Genomic DNA, 22,870 nt, shown 5'->3' on the forward strand with positions numbered 1-22,870 from the left:
TTTTGTTCTTCAGTCTAGTTGTGGAGGACGTTGCTTCACTGGCCCAAGTTGGCACCATCATTGCGCTCTTCCCAGGCGAGGCAGACCAGTCGCTGGCTTCTGGACGGCTGCTCACAGCGACTGCTGGCTGCTCACGCTGGCTGCTGGCTACACACAGTAGCCCATGGCAACCCACTGCAGCAGGGGCTGCAGCCTATGCTGTCGCCGGAGACTCACGGCAGCCCAGCTCCAGGTTGAGCTGTCGTTCAGCATCTTAGCTGTAGAGGGCAGTGTCACTGACCCTCATATGTGGGATCCTAACCGGGGCCCTCTGGCATCCCAAGACAGCTCTTAACCAATGTGCCACTTGGCCCCACTCAGATGTTTTAAAATTAAAATATGAACATTACATTTGAAACCTTAAGCTGCTTCCAAAATTTTCTTTTAATTAGCTTCAGATATTATTTTACTTTGGGGAATATTAAGTATTGTCCTGTGGATGTTTTGGAAATGTGTTATATATTGTGTTCATTAAAGTACATGAATTGACTTGCATTTTTACTTTGCACCCTTTTTTCTCTATCTCATTATTAAATAGGAAGTACCATTGGCACAAACGGCACAGCCCACATCAGCTATTGTTCGTCCAGCATCATTACAGGTTCCCAATGTGCTGCTTACAAGTTCTGACTCAAGTGTAATTATTCAGCAAGCAGTACCTTCACCAACCTCAAGTACTGTAATCACCCAGGCACCCTCCTCCAACAGGCCAATTGTGTGAGTGATTTGGGCCAATCATTGAACTATTTATGAATTGTTATGTTTTTGTTGTCATGATTTTTTTCTAAGACATTTGATTATTCAAAAATTGTGACCTTAGTTTTGTGTGTGTGTGTTTGTGTATGTGAGCGAATCATATTCTGCATGCTTTGATTTTTGGATAAAGTACTTGGGTGGTCTTTGTTAAATATAAATATTATCTAGTAGATTAGAAAATAAATATTTAAAACTTAATTTTAAAAACAAAACAACATAGACTGTGAATTTAAGGTGGTCTCTTATTTTCATGTGTTTCACACAAAACACATAAAATTATTCTGTCACCAGATGACATTTCTTTCAGACAAGTAGTTCTCAAAAGCTTTCTGGTAAGAATTTTTCTCACTTAACATATTGGAAATTGTCCTAAGTAAATCTGTAACTTTTTCCATTTTTTTATACACTGATACATACATTATGCATTTAAGATATAATTTAAAATAATTAAATTTTGCAATTTGCATTGGTTAAAAAATTTGTTTTTAATTGTACAGTAATAGGAGTAAAAATACTCATATTTTTAGAGATAATTGATACAGATTTCTTTAATTTCTCTTCTTTTGTTTTTCTTAGTCCTGTACCAGGCCCATTTCCTCTTCTGTTACATCTTCCCAATGGACAAACCATGCCTGTTGCTATTCCTGCATCAATTACAAGTTCTAATGTGCATGTTCCAGCTGCAGTTCCAGTAAGTTTGAAATTTAGACTATTTAAATATTTTCTTTATAGCAATGCTGATCTTTGTAATCAGAAAATACACTTGGGGCTGCTTGATTGGTTTATGAAACTGAATTCAACAAAATATTAATGGCAAGTAGTATTTACTCATTGATATTTATAATGATAACATATACCATTCAAGGCAAACATAATTGGATAGAAAATATTTTTTCATCCTCCAAAAATCTTGTTTTTCTCGTATTTTTAATATTAAGAACTTTAGTCATATTCAAGCCATTTCAATTTGACTAGATTTGTAGAATTCAAATATTAACACAGATTTTTATTTTTTTTTAAAGATTTTACTGGAGGAATTGGGGGAAGGGAACAGTGTTGGGGAATTGGGGAAGGGGACCAGCCAACTTGTTCTTCAGTCTTCGTTGTGGAGGGCGCCAGTCGCCATCTGACTTCCCGTCGGCAGCTTGTGGCCTCTACGCTCAAGGTGCAATGTTCAATCTTAGTTGTAGGAGGGCGTAGCCACCATCCCATGCGGGAGTCGAACCAGCAGCCTTGTTGTTAAGAGTGCACCTTCTATCCACTGAGCCATCCAGGCGGCAGCTCAGCTCGAGGTGCTGAGTTCAGTCTTAGTTGTGGGTGGGCGTAGCCCACCATCAAACAGGCAATCTTGTTGTTACACCAGCTGAGCCTGTTGGCAGCTCAGCGACAGCTCAGATCGGGCGCAGCATTGCTGGCCCATGTGGGAATCGAATCGGCGGCCTTGTTGCTCAGAGCTTGCACTCTTAAGCCAACTCTTAACCAACTGAGCCACTTTGCCGGCCCCCAGATTTCTATTTTTAAGAAGATATTTATACTAGAACACTTGTCAGATAATTCCATGGTATTTCGATTAGTGTAGAAATTGTTTATTAAAACACTTTCTATGAATTTTTATGGTCAGGTCGGGTTTATGGAATTTTTTTGCTGGTGCAAGCATGTGAAAATCTAAACAGTGTAAAAATATAAAACAATAGTCAGTCCCCCACTTTCCTAATGAGAAAATCCAAAAAAGTGTTTTGAGGGGCATGTTAAGTTACATAAATTTTTAAAGATATAGGCAGTAGTTTAATATCTACTTGTAATATTTAATAATTTAGTGAATCTTTAAAAGCACATTCTTTGGAATAATGTAAGTTAGAAATAATGTTTTTTTCATATTCTCGCATTTCATAAAACAATTTTATTCAAATGTGTTTTCAACATTAAAATTTTCATCATCAGAACCACTTTTTAAGACATCTGGCACAATTTTCCAAAATACATTATTTTCACTTTTACCTCAGTAATTTCAACGTAACACTTTTTGAATCTATTCTCTTCCTGGAAATCTTACCCCAAGCCCTAAAACTCATATCATAAAAAGATAGTTTCTTCTTTAACCTTATGGATAGAGACTTCTGATCAGGACAATGTAATCATATATTGTATAGCTTTTAAAAATTACTTTTAAAAAATAGCAACATCTAACACTTTTGGTGAGATTATACCCCAAGGAATATTACTAAAATTAAGGTTAAATATTTTTTCATTAACTAATTCTTCCGAGTGATCTAAGTATTCAGAATTAGCATTGATTGAAATTAGTTCAAGATTATGTGATCTTTAAACAACTTCACTGTTCAAAATACATTATTTGAGAGACTTTAGAAGGACTCAAATATAAGTCGACTACTTTCTGTTTTCTGAGGATATTTTTGAGGGGATAACATTCTTGCCTTGTACTTGAGATTGTGTAGTTATCCTGTTAAATGTAACTGTGATGACAGAAACTGAAATTAAAAAGAGGTATACTTTATACAATAACTAATTGGTGTTGATACTAGGTTTTAAAAAAAGCAAGAAACAAAAAGTTTATACATATTTTAGAAAAGCACAGTTCATTTTTGAAATTATTTTTTATGTCTAGTTGTCACAAGTTTTGACATTCTCCCCTTTCACAATCAAAATGGAAGTGCAACAGATCTGTGAGAAGTTGCAGATCAATCACTTTGAATATTGAGTTTCTATAAGGAGGAAACTTTAAAAAAGGAAATTTTGAAATAGAAGTTTAGGGAAGCATATGTCTCAGAGAAATTGACAACTTTTGAAGGATAAATCAGGATGTAAGATCAATAAGGGTTCAGAGTAGAGATACAGTTTTCTGATTCTGAAGTCTCAAATTATTATAGTAGCCATTTTGCAAATAAAGTACAAATCTTATTTAAAATATATTGTCTAGCAATTGTTTTTTTACTATCTTTTGCATAGCTCGTCCGACCAGTCACCATGGTGCCTAGTGTTCCAGGAATTCCAGGTCCTTCATCTCCTCAACCAGTACAGTCAGAAGCAAAAATGGTAAACAAGATTTAATTTGTACTGTACATTTCTTGAGCCTGTTTTTAATTAGTATTTTCCATTAAAGTCCACTTCAAATGCACAATTTAGATCCCATTTTGTAAAATTATGGACTGCATTACACTATTAGAAGAACCAGAAAATTTGGAAAAGGAAAGCTTTCATTAACATGGTGACTAGACGGTGATGCTTTAAAATAAATGGACGGATTGGGAGTAAATTTCTAATTGTCATTGATTTGTCCGGCTTTTGGCTGTTGCTTTTTAAACAAACTCTCCTCCTGGTGGAGGCTAGGAATATTACAGCTGAAACTAGCTGTAACCTGAAGGTAGTGCTGACATGAATAATGGTTTTAAACAGTGATATAAATTTGTAGAATAGTAGTGACAAGAATTCTGAAATAGTTCACACATTAATAAACATTGCAACTAATATATAAAGAAAAATTTTATTTTCTTTAGAACACTAAGAAATTAGTGTTTAAGGGATGAACTATAAGTTAAGAGTCAGGAGACATGTATTTTAATTGTAATCCTAACTCTGCTGTCACTACCCTTAACTAAGCCACTTTAACTTTCCTGAGACACAGTTTTGTCATCTGTAAAATAAAGGGATTTAATTTTGATTTCTGGGTTTGGGGTTTCTCTTAGCCCCAAATCCTATAAATTTGCTAATTTTCTTGGCAGAAGAACTGAAACTGCTGCTTTTTAAAATAAATTATCTCCTTTTATGCCTCAAACTTCATCTAGTGTCTTTATTTAAAATGACAGTAAACTCTATACCATATATAAGTGAATCCCCTAAGAGGCCTTGTGATAATTAATCCTGTGCTGAAGAATAACAAAACCACAATTTTGAATCATGACTTTGGACGAAGAGCACTATTTAGTCTTCTTACTTGAGTTGTGAATCTTTGAAACAAAGGATGGTAGGACCTGAGAAGGCCTTTAATGAATGTTAATTCATGATGCTCTTTCAGATGGAATCCCCAAGAATATTTTTTGGGATTGTTTTGCAGTTGTTATGTGTGCTCAAGGACATCACTGAGCTAACTCGGTGCATGGTGTATTTTATTTGCTTCACCGCTCCTTGTCCCTAAGCCTCAGGACTATGGTAAACTAACTCTCTTGGAGAAGCTCTCTGTGGTTTGTGGGGTAAGGGTAAAGAGAGCAGTTTCTTTATGCTGAGCTTGTACACTGGGGCCGTGGGTTTCCATCACAGCTTTGGGAAGACCTTAGAGTGCCCAGATGCCAAAAGAAGGGAGTAGGATATCCCAGATTGAATGCCAGCAGAGGTCCCTTGCATGATGCTGTGGCCCCCATGAAATTACAGAATGGGAATGAAAAATCTTTCCCTCCACAACCAACTTGGCAGGGCAGCCATCAAGGGGGCTGGTTTTCCAAAAAGCGGTACACAATACAATGCCTCTTCTGTGCATCATCACCTTTTTTTAATCAGTGTACTTCTTTCTTCTACAGTCTAACATACTTCAGGGCAAATTCTTAACACCAACTAATGAATGTATTCTTAGGAAATCAACAGATAAATAGTTATTAGGCACCTATTATGTGCTTCAGTTCTATGCTAGGTGGTATACTAACAATATAAATTTGTACACACAAAAATCATTATGTATTGCAAGGCTTAAAAATTTTTATTACTATTCTCCATTAATGCAAATAACCAATCTGAAATTGGCATGTGGTAATTTTCTAATGAAACTTACACATCATCTGAATGAACAGTAGTTGACAAGTATAAAAATTAGCTGGTTATTGGTTGTGGCAGGAGAACTTGGAAACCTGAGAGGGAAATTTTTCACATGGCAGCATGTTTAGGTCAAAATTTTGGAAATGCTAAAATGAACCTTCTTCACTTAATAGCCAAAAAGCTTCACTGGGAATGTTTTTTACACTTTTTACTTTAAACATATCATAGCGATGAAAAATTCAATTAGTGAGAACTGAGTAGAGTAGAAATAGGAGTTAAAGAGATCATATTGTTGTACACTGCACCTAAAAATATTTTTTGCATACTCAGTGGACTTTTTTTCTTACACATTAATTCAAAATGAACAAATCAGATATAAAGAAACACTCTCAGCTTACAAGAGTATGCCATATTTGTAGAAACTATTATATATCTAGCACTTCCCTAAATAACATTTGCTAAGTCACCAGGAAATTAATAAGAATAAAAATATTTTGTATGCTTACATATTAAAAAATACCAAAGCTATAACTTTCACAAATTTACGTATGGAAAACAATCATTGGTTGAAGGCCCCCAAGATAGCATGGGGAGTCACAGATTGCCCCACTTAAATTTAATAATCCAAATAAATTTCTTATTAGAATTTTGCTAATGTGAAATAGCTATATTTAGATGATTGCCTATTTTTACTGAGATAGTAAATAAGATTGTTCTATTTTTAATTAGATAAAAAGACTTGGAAATCAGTCTATTTCCTTTTTTAACATTTCATTATGGAAAATTTCAAACATATACAAAGTAAACAGTATAATATAATGAACCCCCATGTATCCAGCACCCAGCTCCAATTATTAGCGATATAATTGCCATTCTTATTTTATCTATACCTCACACCACTCCCTACTCCCACTCAATTATTTTTAAATAGGCCGCCTTTAATGTAAAATTTACATACATTGAAATGGACCGATTGTAACTGTACAGTTTTGATAAATAAGTACATTCATGTAACTTACACCCCTATGTTGGTGTAGAACATTAACATCTACCCAGAAAGTATCTTTATTTTCCTTCCCAATCAGTTCACCTCCCCCAACCATTCCCGATATTTGTCACCAGCAGTTAGTTCTAGAACTTCATATAACTGGGTTCTATATATGTACTTGTGTCCAGCTAAGCATATGTCTGTGAGATTTATCCTAGTTGTTGAGTGTATCATAGTTTACTGCTTTTTTTTTTGCTGAGAAGTGTTCCATTGTGTGAATAGAATACACTATAATTTCTTCATCCATTCTACTGTTGAAGGACACTTCGTGGCTTTTAGTGTTTAGCTATTGTGACTAAAGCTACTATGCACATTTTTAAATAACTTTTTGTGACGTATATTTTCGTTTGGCCTATCTACCAATGAGCAGGCTTTCTTAGAGGGTAGACTTACATTTAACTTTATTAGAAACTGCGAGAGCTTTTTCCAAAGGTTTACATTCCCACAAGCAGTGCATGCAAAGTCCAGTTGTTTCCACATTTTTGCCAGCATTTGGTTTTATTGTTTTCCTTGTAGACATTCTAGGAGTGTATAGCAGTATCTTGTGATTTTAATTTGCATTTCCAATTTGGCCCGACATATTTGTGATATCTTTTGCCCATTTTTAATTTGGGTTACTTGTCTTTTATTGTGTTATATGATTTTTTTTCTATATATACTAGATACAAATTTTTTGTTACATATGCCTTTATTTTTCTTAATGGCATATTTGTACTGTCATTGATTACTACTGTTATCTTTAATATTTTCTATCTCCCACTTAATTGGGTTTAATTTGCTTATCTTTTTTTGTTTGTTAAAGTGGAAGCTTAGATTATTGATTTAAATCTTTTTACCTTCCTAATATAAGCATTTAAAACTATATTTTTCTCTCTGTGCACAAATTTTGATCTGCTATATTTTCATTATCATTTATTTGCTAATATCCCGCATGATTTCTTTGAGCTATCAGTTATTTATTTAAAAGTATGTTGTACAATTTCCAAATATTTTGAGGCTTTTCCTTATTGATTTCTATTTTAATTACATTGTGGTTTGGTAACATACCACCTTTGATTTATTTGATAGTCCTATGTTTTTCTTGTTTTTTTTTTTTTTAAAAATTGGGAAATTGGCGGAGGGGAAGAGTGTTGGGGAATTGGGAAAGGGGATCAGCCAAGTTGTTGTTCTTCAATCTTAGTTGTGGAGGGCGCCAGTCACTATCTGGCTTCCCGTCAGCAGCTCGTGGCCTCTAAACTCAAGGTGCTGTGTTCAATCTCAGCTGCGGGTGGGCATAGCCACCATCCCATGCGGGAGTAGAACCAGCAACCTTGTTAAGAGCACACGCTCTGTGCTCTATCCACTGAGCCATCCTAGTGGCAGCTCAGCTCAAAGTGCAGAGTTCAATCTCTTAGTTGCAGGCGGGCATAGCCCACCATCGAACAGGCAGTCTTTTTTTTTTTTTAAAGATTTTTATTGGAGAATTGGGGGAAGGGGAACAGACAAGTCGCCGTCGTCCTGCTCCTCAGTCTAACTGTGGAGGACGTTGCCCCACTGGCCCAACTTGGCACCATCACTGCGCTCTTCCTGGGCGAAGCAGATCAGTCGCCGGCTTCTGGACTCACTGTGGCAGCCGCTCACTGTGGCTGCCGGCCGCTCACGCCGGCTGCCGGCCACACATGGCAGCCCATGGCAACCCACAGCAGCAAGGGTTGCAGCCTACACCGTCGCCTACGACTCATGGCAGCCCAGCTCCAAGTTGAGCTGCCGCTCAGCATCTTAGCCGTAGAGGGCAGTGTCACCAACCCTTATATGTGGGATTTGAACCAGGGCCCTCTGGCATCCCAAGCCAGCTCCCAACCAATGCGCCACCTGGCCAGCCCCAGGCAGTCTTGTTGTTAGGACCATGTACTCTCACCAACTGAGCCATCCTCCCACCTGTTAGCAGCGCAGCAGCAGCTCAGCTCGGACACAGCATCACTGGCACATGTGGGAATCGAACCGGTGACCCTGTTGCTCAGAGCTCACACTCTTTAAGCTAACTCTTAACCAACTGAGCCATTGGGTTGGCCCCTGTGTTTCCATTTTCTAATATAGCTATTTCGCTCATTTGTGAAAACAATAGATGATGCCATGCTATCCAAGTAACATGAACTGGTAACAAAAGACCAATTGCCTGGAATGCTAAAGGAACTCTGGTTAATTGGGATTTTTTTGTTGTTGTACAGAAATTATTTTATTTCACCCTTCACTATTGGTTTTATATTTTCATCAAGTATTATAGTCTATTTTTACTGTCTTAGTAAGTTACATAGAATAAACCTTATTTTTGTATCTGTTTGATTCAAGAATTTTTAGTTGCTTGCATGTCATTTTCATCAACATCAACTATACTGATATATTATTAGAAGTTCAAAACAAATTATCAACCTTAGGGAATAACCAGAAAGAGTGGGTTTTTTTAGTTTAATTCATGTTTATATGTTTCGCTTCAGTGTCATTTAGCAATTATTTCTATCAATTGTTATTTATGTAACATTTCTTGGATACCAAGAAATTCGGCACATGTTATATTAAATTCTGAGATTTCTTTTATTTATTTATTTATTTTTTGCATATGTTCCAGTGATCATCAAAAGAGTAAAAAAAAGTCTTACCTTTAAGAAGGCCATTGATTTTTTTTTCAACCTGTACCAACAGGTTTATATCATATTAATGAGGTGTTTTTTTGTTTTTGATTTTTTGATATCTTTGATATGGTGATTTGTGTACCAAAACCATTAGTGAGGGACTACTTTTTAAAAATAATATTAGATTTTTTTTAAGTTACAGACTTAAAAGCTACATTTTTCCATAGTTCTCAAGGCCTATTTACAAATCTAACTACATAATTAACACTTTTAAAGGGCTTATAATATAATTAATATTAAACATCTTAAACTTCATTTTAAACTTAATATATCCTGTTTTCTCTATAGTACCTCAGTTATCTAAGAAACTTTCCCAAGTACTTTAATAACCCTTAAATTTAATTAAGTTATAGATATAATGATGCTTGGTTTTCTTTAACATTCCTGTATGATTTAGAGGCTAAGTAAGATTATCTTTGTTCTTCAGCTAAAATCACCGGAATAAATCAGTCTCTTAAATATTTTAAATTGTAATCCAAGGGTAATCTGCTATTCTATGTGGCAAGTTATTTTAGGTACTTTTAGAACATAAAATACCAAATAGGTACAGATTATTTCTAAATTTGAATTAAAATGTTATTGTCATTGATTTACTTTTTTAAGCTTTAAGGGGGCTAAAAATAAAAAGACATACAAATGAAGAAATAATTGTATCATCCCAAATGAAGGACGTTCATATCCCAGTATACAGAAATTGCTTAGTGACCAGACAAGTGATCACAGTACTTTATACTCTTCTCCATCAGTGATAGAACTCCAAATCTATGCTTTCCAAATGAGTAGCTCCCAGCTTACATCTAGATTCACATTAAACTTTAAATAATTTTTATGACTGTTCGTCAGTCTGCAGCCTCTCAGTGAAACTTATAATTTCTTCTTTCACTGCTTCAGTTGGATTTTGCTTTGTTGTTGTTTTAAGCTCTCTGAAAATATTTAAAACATCCTCCATGTTTGGTTTTGCATCTCTCTTAAGGATTTATTTGACCTTTGTGGTCAGTCTATTAATGACATGCTAAATAGTGTAGCAGTGGTCATTCTGCTAAAATCACCTATGGTTAAAAAATAATGTAAGAGAAATGGCAGCATTGCAACACATACAATGAGTAGCACACTACAGCTGAAGAGAAACTGACCTTCAGATGCCCATTGCTTGCAGGAAGATATTATATGTGCATTGTGTTTGTGTGTCCCCTATAAATAGTGAAATAAGATCTTTTTCCGCTAAAGAAATTTCTTCAAAGCAAGCTTGCTTTTTTCTTTTTTTTTTAAATTTTAAGAACTTTAAAATAAGTCTTTGGAAAAGTAACAGCATGGCAAAAAAATTTTAGGTGGTAATCCACAGATATAAGACTATCTAGTACTTTTTGTAGAGAAAACTTTTATTTGTTTTTAAGATTTTTATTAAAATATAGCTAACATACAGTATTATATTAGTTTCAGGTATACACTTTAGTTATTCAATATTTATATACCTAAAGAAGTGATCACCATAATAAATCCAGCAACCATCTGACACTATGCTATCTCAATATTATTGACTATATTCCCCATGTTGTACGTTACACCACCATGACTTACTTGTTTTATACCTGGAAGTTTGAACCTCTTATTCCCCTTCACCTTCCCCCCCTTTTTTAAATTTTCAATTATGGTGACATTCAACATTATTTTGTATGAATTTCAGGAGTACAGGATAGTGATTAGACATTATATAATTATCTAGTACTTTCTAATACTACAGAAAAATTCATAGGCTCTATTTTCTACAAAATTGCACTGGATCTCACCAAATTTAAGTTGAGGGGTTTTGTTTGTCATTAAGCACATAAATCATAGGTATTTACTGTCCGTGTTATTCTTCTAAGAAAACAATTTTCTTACGTGATATTCGTAATCAAAAAGTAAATGTCCTGAATGTTAATCATCTAGTTTTATTTAAGAAGATTTAGTAAAGTATTTAAGTAGCCTCCTTCAGCATCATTCCTGTAAGACTTGTGTGACAAACTGAGAAGTATCTTTGCACACAGTGGGTAGCCAGTAGGTTTTCTGCAGGGGGTTTCTACTGAGAGCTGACAGAGGGCATCTTGGCAAATGTTCAGAAACCTACATTAACTTCGTTGGGCCCTGCATGGAACCTCATGTTCAGCAGAATTCTTCTGACCTGCCTCTGCATGCCAAGCTAATCAGCAAACACCTAATGAGCCCACTCCAAAGAAACAGACTCTCTCCCAACCTACTTCATTTTCATATGTTCTCTGGGGGTGGGGAGACAAGACTTCATAAGGACTGATGATGCTGCAAAGACCACAATAATGATAATTAACTTGCTGAATTTAGAAGATTATGCTGTTAATTAGTTGCAAAATAAAGATAAGTAATAGAGCAGCAGATGGTAGGATAACACCCAGGAGAAGGAGGGTTATTACTCTGATGAGCTTTTGTGGCACGTATGAAATATGGATCTGACTTTTTCATAAATTGTTTCTAGAGAACATTATATTTTTTCTTTGAACTCTGATAGAGTAGTTTGTTCCTACTAAGTTCTGATAGATGTGATAAAATTTGTTTTCAAGGGTGCAACATATAATATAGAATTTGAATAAAAATAAAAAATTATTTTTAGCACATTAGCTCTTAAATGAATATGTCAAATTGATCAGCACAACAGACTATTCACCCTTTAATTCAGTCTATATCTCTCTAAGAAAAAAAGTTTTCAGTAGAGGAGTTGAATGTTAGGTTGCTAAAAATTCTAAACATTAAAACACTAGTCTGCTTAGAAATATATTTTATTTTTCTTTCAAACAATGTACATACTTGAGTTTAGAATTATGCCTACGTTTTATTATACATGTTGAGAATATAGACCTTTTAAATCTTAATTTTGTTAAATACTCAAATCTTCTTTTACTTACTAAATTTCTCTGTTGAGAGAAATTTTGATCTTAGTAATGTATTCACCAAGGTCTAATACTCTTACCAATTACTAGTATACTTAGTATACTTAATATTAGACAAAAGCTCTAGTTTGGAAAAACTTGCATTTAAAACATGTTCAATGAACTTGGAGTCCACAGACAAAATTTCTTGTTCTAGCTCTGCTTCTCACTCACTCTATGATTCTGGGAAGTACGTAACTTACTCTTTGGGCCTTAGTTTATTCGTAAGATGGTGATTGGATTATTGATTTCCAATACCCCTGCTAACTTAAAAATTATATTGTAAAATAAATTCCCATTGTACTTAGGTTTTCATTAATTTTTTTGAACCAAAGTATTTGTCCTTTAAAAATATGTCTAGCAACCTATACAAGTGGATTGTAGATATCTTTATATTAATTGTAAAATTTATATGAATCATATTTAGTGACAACTTTTTCACCTAATCTATTCAAGTTTTTTTAGTATATATGTATATTTATTGCTTATTTTTAAATCTGCATTTCATAGCAGTGTTAATTAACCCTTGAGAATCTTTTTCTTAAATTTTGTACCCAGTGGCACACTTTCCAAGTCAGATCCATTGTAATCAATGTAACAGCATGAAGCAAACATTAGAGTTTCTTCACTGGATGAGTACTGTATACCCTAGGGCAGTCAAGAGAGGATAATGAATGAATACTGATGCTGCTTTTAAGTGCGCTGTAAGGTAGTAACTTGCCCTACTAAAGATTATTCAAGAGAGTGATGTTTATGTACTTCAAACTCCCCTATGTGCAGTTACTATATTTCATTAATTCTAAGAGTTAAGCTCTTCACTATAAAACTTTAAATGCTCTTCAATTCTATGATGTTTTCTACCAAAGGACTTAAAAATGTTTTACCAACACAATTTACCAAGCTTCACATCTCAACCGCTACTTATATTTATGTACATTTTATATCCAGGAATGAAGACCCTAATCTAACAGTAGAAACTGGGTACCGTTCATTATATTTTGATGTCTAACATTCTGTTTTAAAAAAATAATTATGCAGAGTGACCACCTCCCCAGATTCTCCTCCTTTGTTCTGTTTATATGATCCACACTTGCAAACTCTTATCTTTCTAACTGTTAATTGTTCTTTGACCATTTAGCCTAAGTCTTCCTACCTGATTATAGCCAACTACTGCTTTGGTCACTTACCTAATTTTAGTTTCAATTCATCCACTTCCACATTATTCCATCATTTATGAGTGTCCTAATTTCCTGTGTCTTGGCCCCTAATGTTATTTCTGCTTGTTTTTAAAAAAAGGAGAAAAATAAGAAAGGAACCAGGAATCTTCTTTTATCTGGATTCTGAAAGATACAGTGTATGATGTGGTCTTGAGACTATATTTTACATAATAAAAATGTCTGAGGCTAATTCAGTGCTTAAGATGACATTTTGAAAACAAAATTGTAGGAAATCTGCTGATTCTTTGGCATCTCCACCCCCACACCCATACTAAGAAAATTTAGGCCTCGATAGCTATTTTTGAAAAAATAAGGAAGATGACATTGGAGACATCTTTTTATGAGTAAGGTAGTTTTACATGTTATACTTAATTTTTACCTTAACCCTGCGAGAAATTTGTTATTATTCCCAGGTTTACAGATAAGAAAACTGAGACTCAAAGATTAAATGATTTGTTCAGAGTCACACAGATAATTTGAGGCAGAGTTAAATTCTGAACATAAAGTGTCGTCTCAGCTGTATATATCATGTACACAAATATGTATATAGCATACATATGTATACCAACCAGTGATAGGATTTAACATGGTGCTGTTCGCAATTCACTAAGTAGTACTCTGTAAGAAAAGAAGGAAAAAACATACCTGACACTGGGGGGTGGTATGGCATTAGCAGTTGCATTGTCAGATTTGGCATTCCTAATCCTTTGTGGTTGTCTTTTGAATCATTAAGCCACCCAGCCTCAGATTATATTTCCTGATCTTTCCTTGTATTTTTTTAACAAATCGAGAATTTGAACTAGCTTAATGGCTGTTTGATCTTGAACAAATGATCTCTGGCTTCCTAATCTGTAAAATAGGGATATTGTCGTATTAGAAATTCATTGATGATTGCTTCTCGGCCTTTTGGCTAAGATCAAGTGTAGAAATTCATTGATAACACAATACAAATGTGATAGAGGAAAGAAGCCGGGTTCAAAAGGCTACATACTGTGTGATTCCATTCATATGGTATTCTAGAAAAGGCAAAGCTTTTGGGATCAGCAAACACATTAGTGGTTTCCCAGGGGCTGGGTGTGTGAAGAGAGAATGACAGGAAAAAGAGCATGAGGGAAACTGGGGGATGGTAGAATTGTACTGTATCCTGCTTGTAGGAGGCGGTTCCATGACTGTATGTGCTTGTTAAAGCTAATAGAACTGTACCCTAAAAAGAGTTCATTTTACTGTATTTAACTTACACCTCAGTAAAACTTTTTTTAAACTACTGACTTTGTTTTTAAAATTATATCCAGAATCTACAATGATTAGCAGTAAGGAGAAAATGTCCACTAACAATTGTCCAGGTATAATTATTGCCTCAGTGGAAATCTGGTGATCTTTTGATATATGCCTCAGTTTTTAAGGGATCTGGATCACTTATAGAAGGTAAGAGGATATGCATAGATAGAAATAAAGAAACTACAAATTTTTAAATAGTTGTAAAATGTCCTAAATTGTTCTAAGTTGGTGTGAATGAAAGTAGTTGTATTAGAGTCATTTGGGGGTGTTTTACAAAAGCTCTTCTCTCTTACCCACCCCTTTCTGCTATATCTAGGAAGGGGAGAGAGAAAAAAGGTTGCCAAGAATCCGTTTTTAATGTGAAACATTCTGACAATTATTCATTTCTAGAAAGTTTGGGAAGCACTGGATAGACTACAACACAGTTCTCATACCAGTGTTTGTAGCCTCTCTCCCCCCAAATACGCACCTGAGTGTGGATCTTAGGAAAATGTAATGGACATATTTCTGCACCAAATTTTGTGAGAAAACTTTATTTTGGGGTCAAGAACTACATCTCAGTTATTAAGAATAATATCAGCAATAATAGTTCCAGGTCCCACCGGTCCCCAAGGTCTCTTTCATAGCTAAGATACTATAGTATGATTGATTGTCTTGTGCTAATTATATTAAATTCACAGATGGTAACGATAAAACCACCTCAAAAATCACATGTGCCATTTTCACCAAAGAAACCAATTTCCGTTTATTAGCAAATGTATTTGTTGTTCACTTACGTAGCAAATCAATGTACCAGTTGCTAAAAGGGATGCAAAGAAATATAAGGCAATCACTGCTCTTAAAAAGCTTACTGTCTGGTTAGAGAGATAATATATTCACATATGACATGTTTTTACTAATAGAAAAATGAGCTTTACTCAAATTGTGTCCTTATAAAGAGGTAGCCATAAATGTCTAGGGCCTCCTTCTGAAACAGGATCTGTCACACTCAGAGATTGGGTCAGTTACAACCCAGTTAACTGGCAAAATGGAACATAGTGGAAGGGGTAGACTTAGAACTAGATCTGCTTACTGGAGACAGCAAAGACCTAAGGGAGGCAAAAGCAGCTGTAGGTTCCCAGAAGAGGTTTACTGTGACAGACAGTATAGTGGCCTGAAAAAAAAAAAATGCAACATCAGGTGATTGTTGAAGTCAACACTGACAATCAACCTGCAAGTAGAGATCAGATGGGCCCAAACCTGGAAAAGAAGAGACTTAGGTCTAAGAATTTAAGAGCCTGAGAATACTGGGATACAGGATACAGGAATGGGGTGGGGAAAAAAATAGGCGAGAGTGTAAATAATTAACTTGTGTTGCTTATTTGAGTTGAACAAAGCTAGTTATTTTCAGTCAGTGATGTTTTTATTTTTCACCCTTATTTCAAAATTGATTAGGAACAGCAAAGTATAGAATCCTCTAGTAGTACTGGACAGAAAGACTCAGGGAAGCTTTCCAAAGGTCCTTTTGTTTACCATATTGATACAAGTTTTTATAATCTGAGGAATGCAATGAATTATGACAAATCAAAACTAATTTTAAAGCCAAATGAATTTATATATTTCTTAACAAATATCGTTTTTGGTAAGCCAAAGAGTATTTAGGAGTTGGATTTGGGTGGAAAGCAGAGAACTTTTTTTTAAATTGGTGTTTGCATTTCAGAGATTAAAAGCTGCTTTGACCCAGCAACATCCTCCTGTTACCAATGGTGATACTGTCAAAGGTCATGGTAGCGGGTTGGTTAGGACTCAATCAGAGGAATCTCGGCCACAGTCATTACAACAGCCAGCCACATCCACTACAGAAACTCCGGTATGTGTGTGGTTTTTATCATTCAGCACTCTTATCATCCTTAAAAGAGTAAATACAGGGAAGCTTAAATGACAACTTTATGTACTTTGAAAAAATTATTTTTTGTAATATTGTTATTCCGAAAGTGTATCAGAAGCCTTAGGAAAAAGTAGTTAAGTGTTAAAGTATTGATATTAAATAAAGTCAGTCTAGTCTGTCAATCCATTGAACAATTATTATTGTGTACGACACCCTGTATGTATGTTGGTCTATCATGGCACAATATCCATCAATATTTCTTAAGGGAGACATTTTTTTTGTTGATTGTATTCAACAAGTAATGTATATATTGGGTCATCGGGACAGTCATGAAGCATTTTTGCACTGAAAAACATAGAAAAATATGACTTTCCCGATGACCCAATATGTATATGTTACTAACATAAACGATTCTTTAATTAAAATTTGTGAAACATCACCAAAGGAAAAGATACGCCTTATGGCAGCCATTTGTACTAGAGGCTCTTTTCATTTATCTCTACTTTGTGACTGCCTGTTTGACATTTCTATGTCTACAGTATATTTCTGCGGTAAAGTGTTAACTGTATTTCTGTTCAATGTTTCAGAACTTTAGACCTTTTATCTTCTCTATTTAAATAATGTTAGCATTGACATTAATAAGCAAAACTTTCCATTTAAAGAAACACAGGTAAACAGCAAGTTTTAGTATGCCTCCTAAGCATAGGTATTTAGATAATTATATTTTATCTTTACAAAACTTAGTATAAAGTGAAATATAGTTGTGATTGTAATCCACTAAACAACTTTACTAAGGGTCTGAGAGAGGAAAAGTAAGCAAGTGAGTGTGTTTTAATGTCGTAATTCAGGATTAGCAAATTGGCCCAGAGCCAGCTGAAGCCCAGGGCTGTTTCTTTGTATGGTCTGCAAGCTAAGTATGGTTTCTACTTCTTTCAAAGTTAATTAAAAAGAAAAGAAATAAATATAATGTATTTTCCTTATACTAACTATAGTTTCCCTGGATCCAATTTTTATTTATATCTTTACATTTTATTAGTTGATAGCTTTACTGCTGTATCTCTAGCTTCTAGAATAGTTCCTTTTTTTTAAAAATGAAGTGAAATGAATGAATCGATGGAAGGAAGGAGAGAAGGAGGTACATATGCTTCTACTTAACCTCAAGTCTTCATTAGGTATAAAAATATACAAATGTAACTGTAACAGTTTTCACTTATAATACTTTTGATTAACCTTTGCTGTAATAACTGAGTTGTCTATTAAAAAACAACTATTGTCTCCTATTCAGCCAAATGAGTAAAAGAAAAAACCTGGTATTATTATCAATAATTTAAGAGGATGAAGAAAATATTTCAAGGTTGCCACTCTTGAAGTCAGCCATAGAAATATTTTTTTCTAAAAGATTAATATATAGATTAGGAGAAGATAGAAGTTTTATTTGTTTATACCTTTTTAAAATAATTTTGTAGGTAAAAGATTGTTTTCCGGCTTCTTCTTTGGATCCTGTGCCTGCGGCCACAAAATTCTGTTTCCTTTGCACTGTTTCCAAGGGTTCATTTCCTGTCTCCCATCTTCAAATGTTCTGTGGCACAGTTTGGGGATTTGTGCGAGTCTTGGAGCTATCTATTGCTCTATAGTCCTAGATGCTGGACAATATCACTAGTGAGTGAAGATTTCTGTCTTGGGCTGAGCTTAGATAACCAGGCTGATCCACTGAGTGATGGGGGACAAATTAAAATGAAAATCTGGACTTCTATGGGATACTACCCACCAGGAAAATGAGCATTAATGATTATATGAACCTGACCCTTAGAAAAAGACTGACCCTAAATTTCAAAAACTAAAGAAAAGCTGAGTAGAGTCATGCATCACATAATGATGTGTCAGTCACGGACAGACTGCATATACGATGGTGGTTCTGTAAGACCATGGTATCTACTTATAAGCAAATTTGTGATGCAGAAAAGAAACAAACCAAGCAAACCACCATGGACATATTTCAGGAAAGAATGACACCCGAAGAAAAGCGTCAGGCAGGTCCTTCAGGAAGTAATCTAGAAGAAGGCATTCTTATAGGACATGACAGCTCCATTCGCGTTATAGTCCCTGAAGACCTTTCTGTGGACAAGATGTGGAGGTGGATGGCAGAGAGATTGATGATCCTGGCCCTGGGTAGGCCTACGCTAATCTGTGTGTTTGTGTCTTAGTTTTTAATAAAAGAGTTTCAAAAGTAAAAAAATAAAATTTTTTTAAACAGAAAAAAGTTTATAGGATAAGAATATAAAGAAGATATTTTTACATAGCTGTACAATGTGTTTTCAGTTTTAAGCTAAGTGTTATATAAAGTCAAAAAGTTTTTTAAAAGTTTAAAGTTTATAGTTAGAGTAAACTAAGGTTAATGTATTGTTGAAGAAAATTTTTTTATAAACTTAGTGTAGTCTAAGTGTACAGTGTTTATAAAGTCTACAATAGTTAAGTAATGCTCTAGACCTTCACGTTCACTCACCACTCACCCAGGGCAACTTCCATTCATGGAGGTGCACAACTTTTTATCTTTGTACTATATTTTTAATGTACCTTTTCTCTGTTTAGATATGTTTAGCTACACACATACTTACCAGTGTATTACAACTGCCTACAGTATTTAGTTCAGTAACATTCTGTACAAGCTTGTAGCCTAGGAGCAATAGGCTGTACCATACATCCTAGGTGTGTAGTAGGTTTGTGTAAGTGCACTCTATAATGGTGTCACAGTGACAAAATCACCTAGCGATGCATTCCTCAGAATGTATCCTCATCGTTAAATGGCACCTGTCTGTGTACCAAAGTATGTACATACGTGTGTACTTCATTCCTTAATTTTAGGGGAACCAACTTTTATAGAAAATTTACAGATTTAACGCTATTTTTTATTTCAAAAATAGCATAAAAAATGTGGTTTCCCATCGTTAATTTAAATAAGTTATTAAATTTTTTACTTTATTACCTTATTAGTTTTAAAAGGATTGAATAATACCATAATGTATTGAACAAAACCATAATTATTTTTAAGAGTGCACTTGAAAAAATATAAGATCTATCCATGATCATTTGTGTAGCATTTTCAGTGTCTTCATATTATTTCTATATTAAATGAAAATATTATGAAAACTTTAAAAAATATATTTAATATAATAGTGACTTAATGAGAATCTTGTTTTAGCAGTGCTCATTTATTGCAAGGGATTTATTAAACCACAGGGTGATTTTCATGTTACCCCAAAATACTGACATATACAATAAGACTTTGAAAATAAAGTTAGTAGCTCTCCCCTTCTGCCACTCTTTACTGCCTGTGTTAATTCACGCATTAGACACAAATATAAAAACCTCCGTTTGTGTTTACTATAGGCTTCTCCAGCTCACACAACTCCACAGACCCAAAATACGAGTGGCCGTCGAAGAAGAGCAGCTAATGAAGACCCTGATGAAAAAAGGAGGAAGTTTCTGGAGCGAAATAGAGCAGCAGCTTCGAGATGCCGACAAAAAAGGAAAGTCTGGGTTCAGTCTTTAGAGAAGAAAGCAGAAGACTTGAGTTCATTAAATGGACAACTGCAGGTATGGTGCATAGGTATAAATTTTATTTTATTTTTCATAAACATGAGCATAGCTCTTGCCTGTCTTTTCTAGTTAGCCATTTAGACATTTTCGGACATAGTGTTGGATTTAAATACTGAGATTAACTAACATAAAACTTTCAATACTGATAAAATTAAGAATTTTAAATTTAAGTGTTTAATTGTGTAGTGCAAAAGTACTTAAACTAGCTGGCTTAAACTTTATCAAGTTGTGATATAAAATCAAACAAAATGTTAAAAAAATCCCTGGTATTTCTCTTTGTATGTTCATTTTTTGGTTTATATCACAACTATAAAGTTGCTTCAGTACAGTTTTGTTTTTAAGTTCTTTTGTTCTTGGAATTATAAATTTTGTTTTGTTTGTTTTATTCAAAGTGAATATAGTGCTCAAGAGAGGTGCCAGATTGACAGCTTTGGAAACTGAAGGACTCTAATTATCCACAGAACAGGTACAATATGGCCAGTGGCAGTAGGAATCATTTCATACTGCCCTGCCAGTGTGCCTCAGATAACATTTCTTAGGAACCTCAAGGGGTATAAAGGTTTTAAGGCTCCTTCCCATTCAGTCTTTGGTAAGATTTCCAATCATAATATGGAGCAGTACCAAGTCTATTTCTTTCCTTCTGTTTTTTCTTCTTTCCTTTTTTTTTTTAAATGTTGTGAATGTTCTCCAGTAAAACCTTCTAAACTACCAATTGATGAGCATCAACGAGAAAATTGATGTTAATGAATTGTAGTTGTTATTGGTCAGCCTTCTGAGTTAATTCATTCCCAGTTAAAAAGAAACCTTTCTATGTAAATCAGAATTGATGATGAGACCCGTTCCCTTCTTAAATCTATCTTTTTTTTTCTTTAAAGATGTCACCAATATAAATATCTGTTTAAATTAAAGCTTAGAAGTTTTTAGCACCAGGCATAGCATTTAACCTAATGTAAATTTTATAACTTAAAATTTTTTTATATGTGAGGCAGACATCTTTTAAAACTATTTTGTGCCTTGAATATTAACATGTTACCTTTGGAACACATTATCCTACAAAACATATCTTTAACCGTTTATTTTAACCATTTAGAAAAAATTTAAAATGATTTACCACATCACAAAAACTTTAAATACATACTTAAATATAGGGTATGTTAAGAAATTATTATGTGGGCCGGCCGAGTGGCGCGTTGATTGGGAACTAGCTTGGGATGCCAGAGGGCCCTGGTTCAGATCCCACATGAGAGCCAGTGACACTGCCCTCTACAACTAAGATGCTGGGCAGCAGCTCAACCTGGAGCTGGGTTGCCGTGAGTCGCCGTTGCCGGCGTAGACTGCAGCCCCTGCTGCAGTGGGTTGCCATGGGCTACCATGTGTGGCCAGCAGCCAGTATGAGCAGCCAGCAGCTGCCGTGAGCGGCTCATCCAGAAGCCGGCGACTGATCTGCCTCACCTGGGAGAGCGCAGTGATGGTGCCAACTTGGGCGAGTGAAGCAACGTCCTCCACAATTAGACTGAAGAACAAAAGGACAGCAATTTCTCTGTTCCCCTTCCCCTAATTCCCCAATAAAAAATCTTTAAAAAAAAAGAAATTATTATGTTATCATCTGAGAAATGAATTCTTATTCAAGAGCTATTTTCATGAATTTTTAGAAGAAAACTTGCAAATTTTTTCCTCTTAAATAAAATGAAGCAATATAGGTACCAATTTATTTATATACTATTAAAATGACTATTCTTTACCAGGTCTTTCTGTAAAAACATTAACTTTTTAAAAACTATTAAATTTTCAAATAGTATTCATACTATATTAACAAAGTGATTTAGGTTTATCTATATTTTTCTTTTCTATTCTTAATAAAATCATTCTTCCGAATGACTTGGCTATTTTATAGTTGTGTGACAGACATTAAACATATTTTTTTGTTAGCCTCAGTTGTCTTACCTATAAAATAGAGATAATAACACCTGCTAGTCTGCTTCTATAATCAGCATAAATCAGTTGAATTAGAATGAATGCAAGTATTTTAAATACATACATTTTAATTGTAATAAGATAAATTTATCAATACTTTCCTTTGTAATTTGGTTTATTGTGCCTTTTTAAGAAGTAATGTTTGAAAACTATAAATGGTATGTAATATGTAAGTATATGGTCTCAGTTACAGGGTATGTTTGGACTTTAGATTGGGCCAGTTTTCTTCTTTGACCCAAGTTACAGCAGTATTAACAGCTTTTAATGAGATATTACTATTTCCTTAGTTATACTGCAGAACTGGTCACCATTATTACTAACAATGGTGCTTTATTATTTGAGAAAACCTTGGAAAATTCAGTATTCAAAATAAATGTAATCTTCACTAATCTCATGTTTTTTATATTTCCTGAGTGAGGTAGAGATTCCTTGATTAGAAGAATAAAGGCAAGATTTATTATCTAGGTAAAAGTTAGCTAGCACATCATTTTCAAAGCATGAAACTTAAGTAGAAGTCAAATTCAAGAAACCACTAAACTAACTAAAATTATATTCAATTGTAGATTATTCTACCTCAGATTACAAACAGAACAAGTAAAATCAGTATTTTTAATTATAAAAACTGAGTGATAATGGCATGATAGTTAAATAAGAAAATATTCTGTTTTAGAGGTGCATACCAAAATATGAAGATAGGTGAAATGAAGTGTTGTCAGAGATTT

At 34.4% G+C, this 22,870-nt stretch overlaps 1 protein-coding gene across 2 annotated transcripts in view; it reads left to right on the plus strand.

Moving 5' to 3' along the window:
- ATF2 (activating transcription factor 2) overlaps window positions 1–22,870 on the plus strand; it is a 71,650-nt gene that overhangs the window by 35,688 nt on the left and 13,092 nt on the right. For both annotated transcript variants that reach the window (XM_019653719.1, XM_019653720.1), the window contains 5 exons: window positions 578–756; window positions 1,372–1,486; window positions 3,763–3,849; window positions 16,410–16,559; window positions 19,965–20,171. In XM_019653719.1, the coding sequence (XP_019509264.1) occupies window positions 578–756; window positions 1,372–1,486; window positions 3,763–3,849; window positions 16,410–16,559; window positions 19,965–20,171 (738 nt within the window). The remainder of the gene's footprint in view (window positions 1–577; window positions 757–1,371; window positions 1,487–3,762; window positions 3,850–16,409; window positions 16,560–19,964; window positions 20,172–22,870) is intronic.

Source organism: Hipposideros armiger, unplaced genomic scaffold (genome assembly GCF_001890085.2).
Source record: "Hipposideros armiger isolate ML-2016 unplaced genomic scaffold, ASM189008v1 scaffold_205, whole genome shotgun sequence".
In the NCBI taxonomy this organism is placed as follows: domain Eukaryota; kingdom Metazoa; phylum Chordata; class Mammalia; order Chiroptera; family Hipposideridae; genus Hipposideros; species Hipposideros armiger.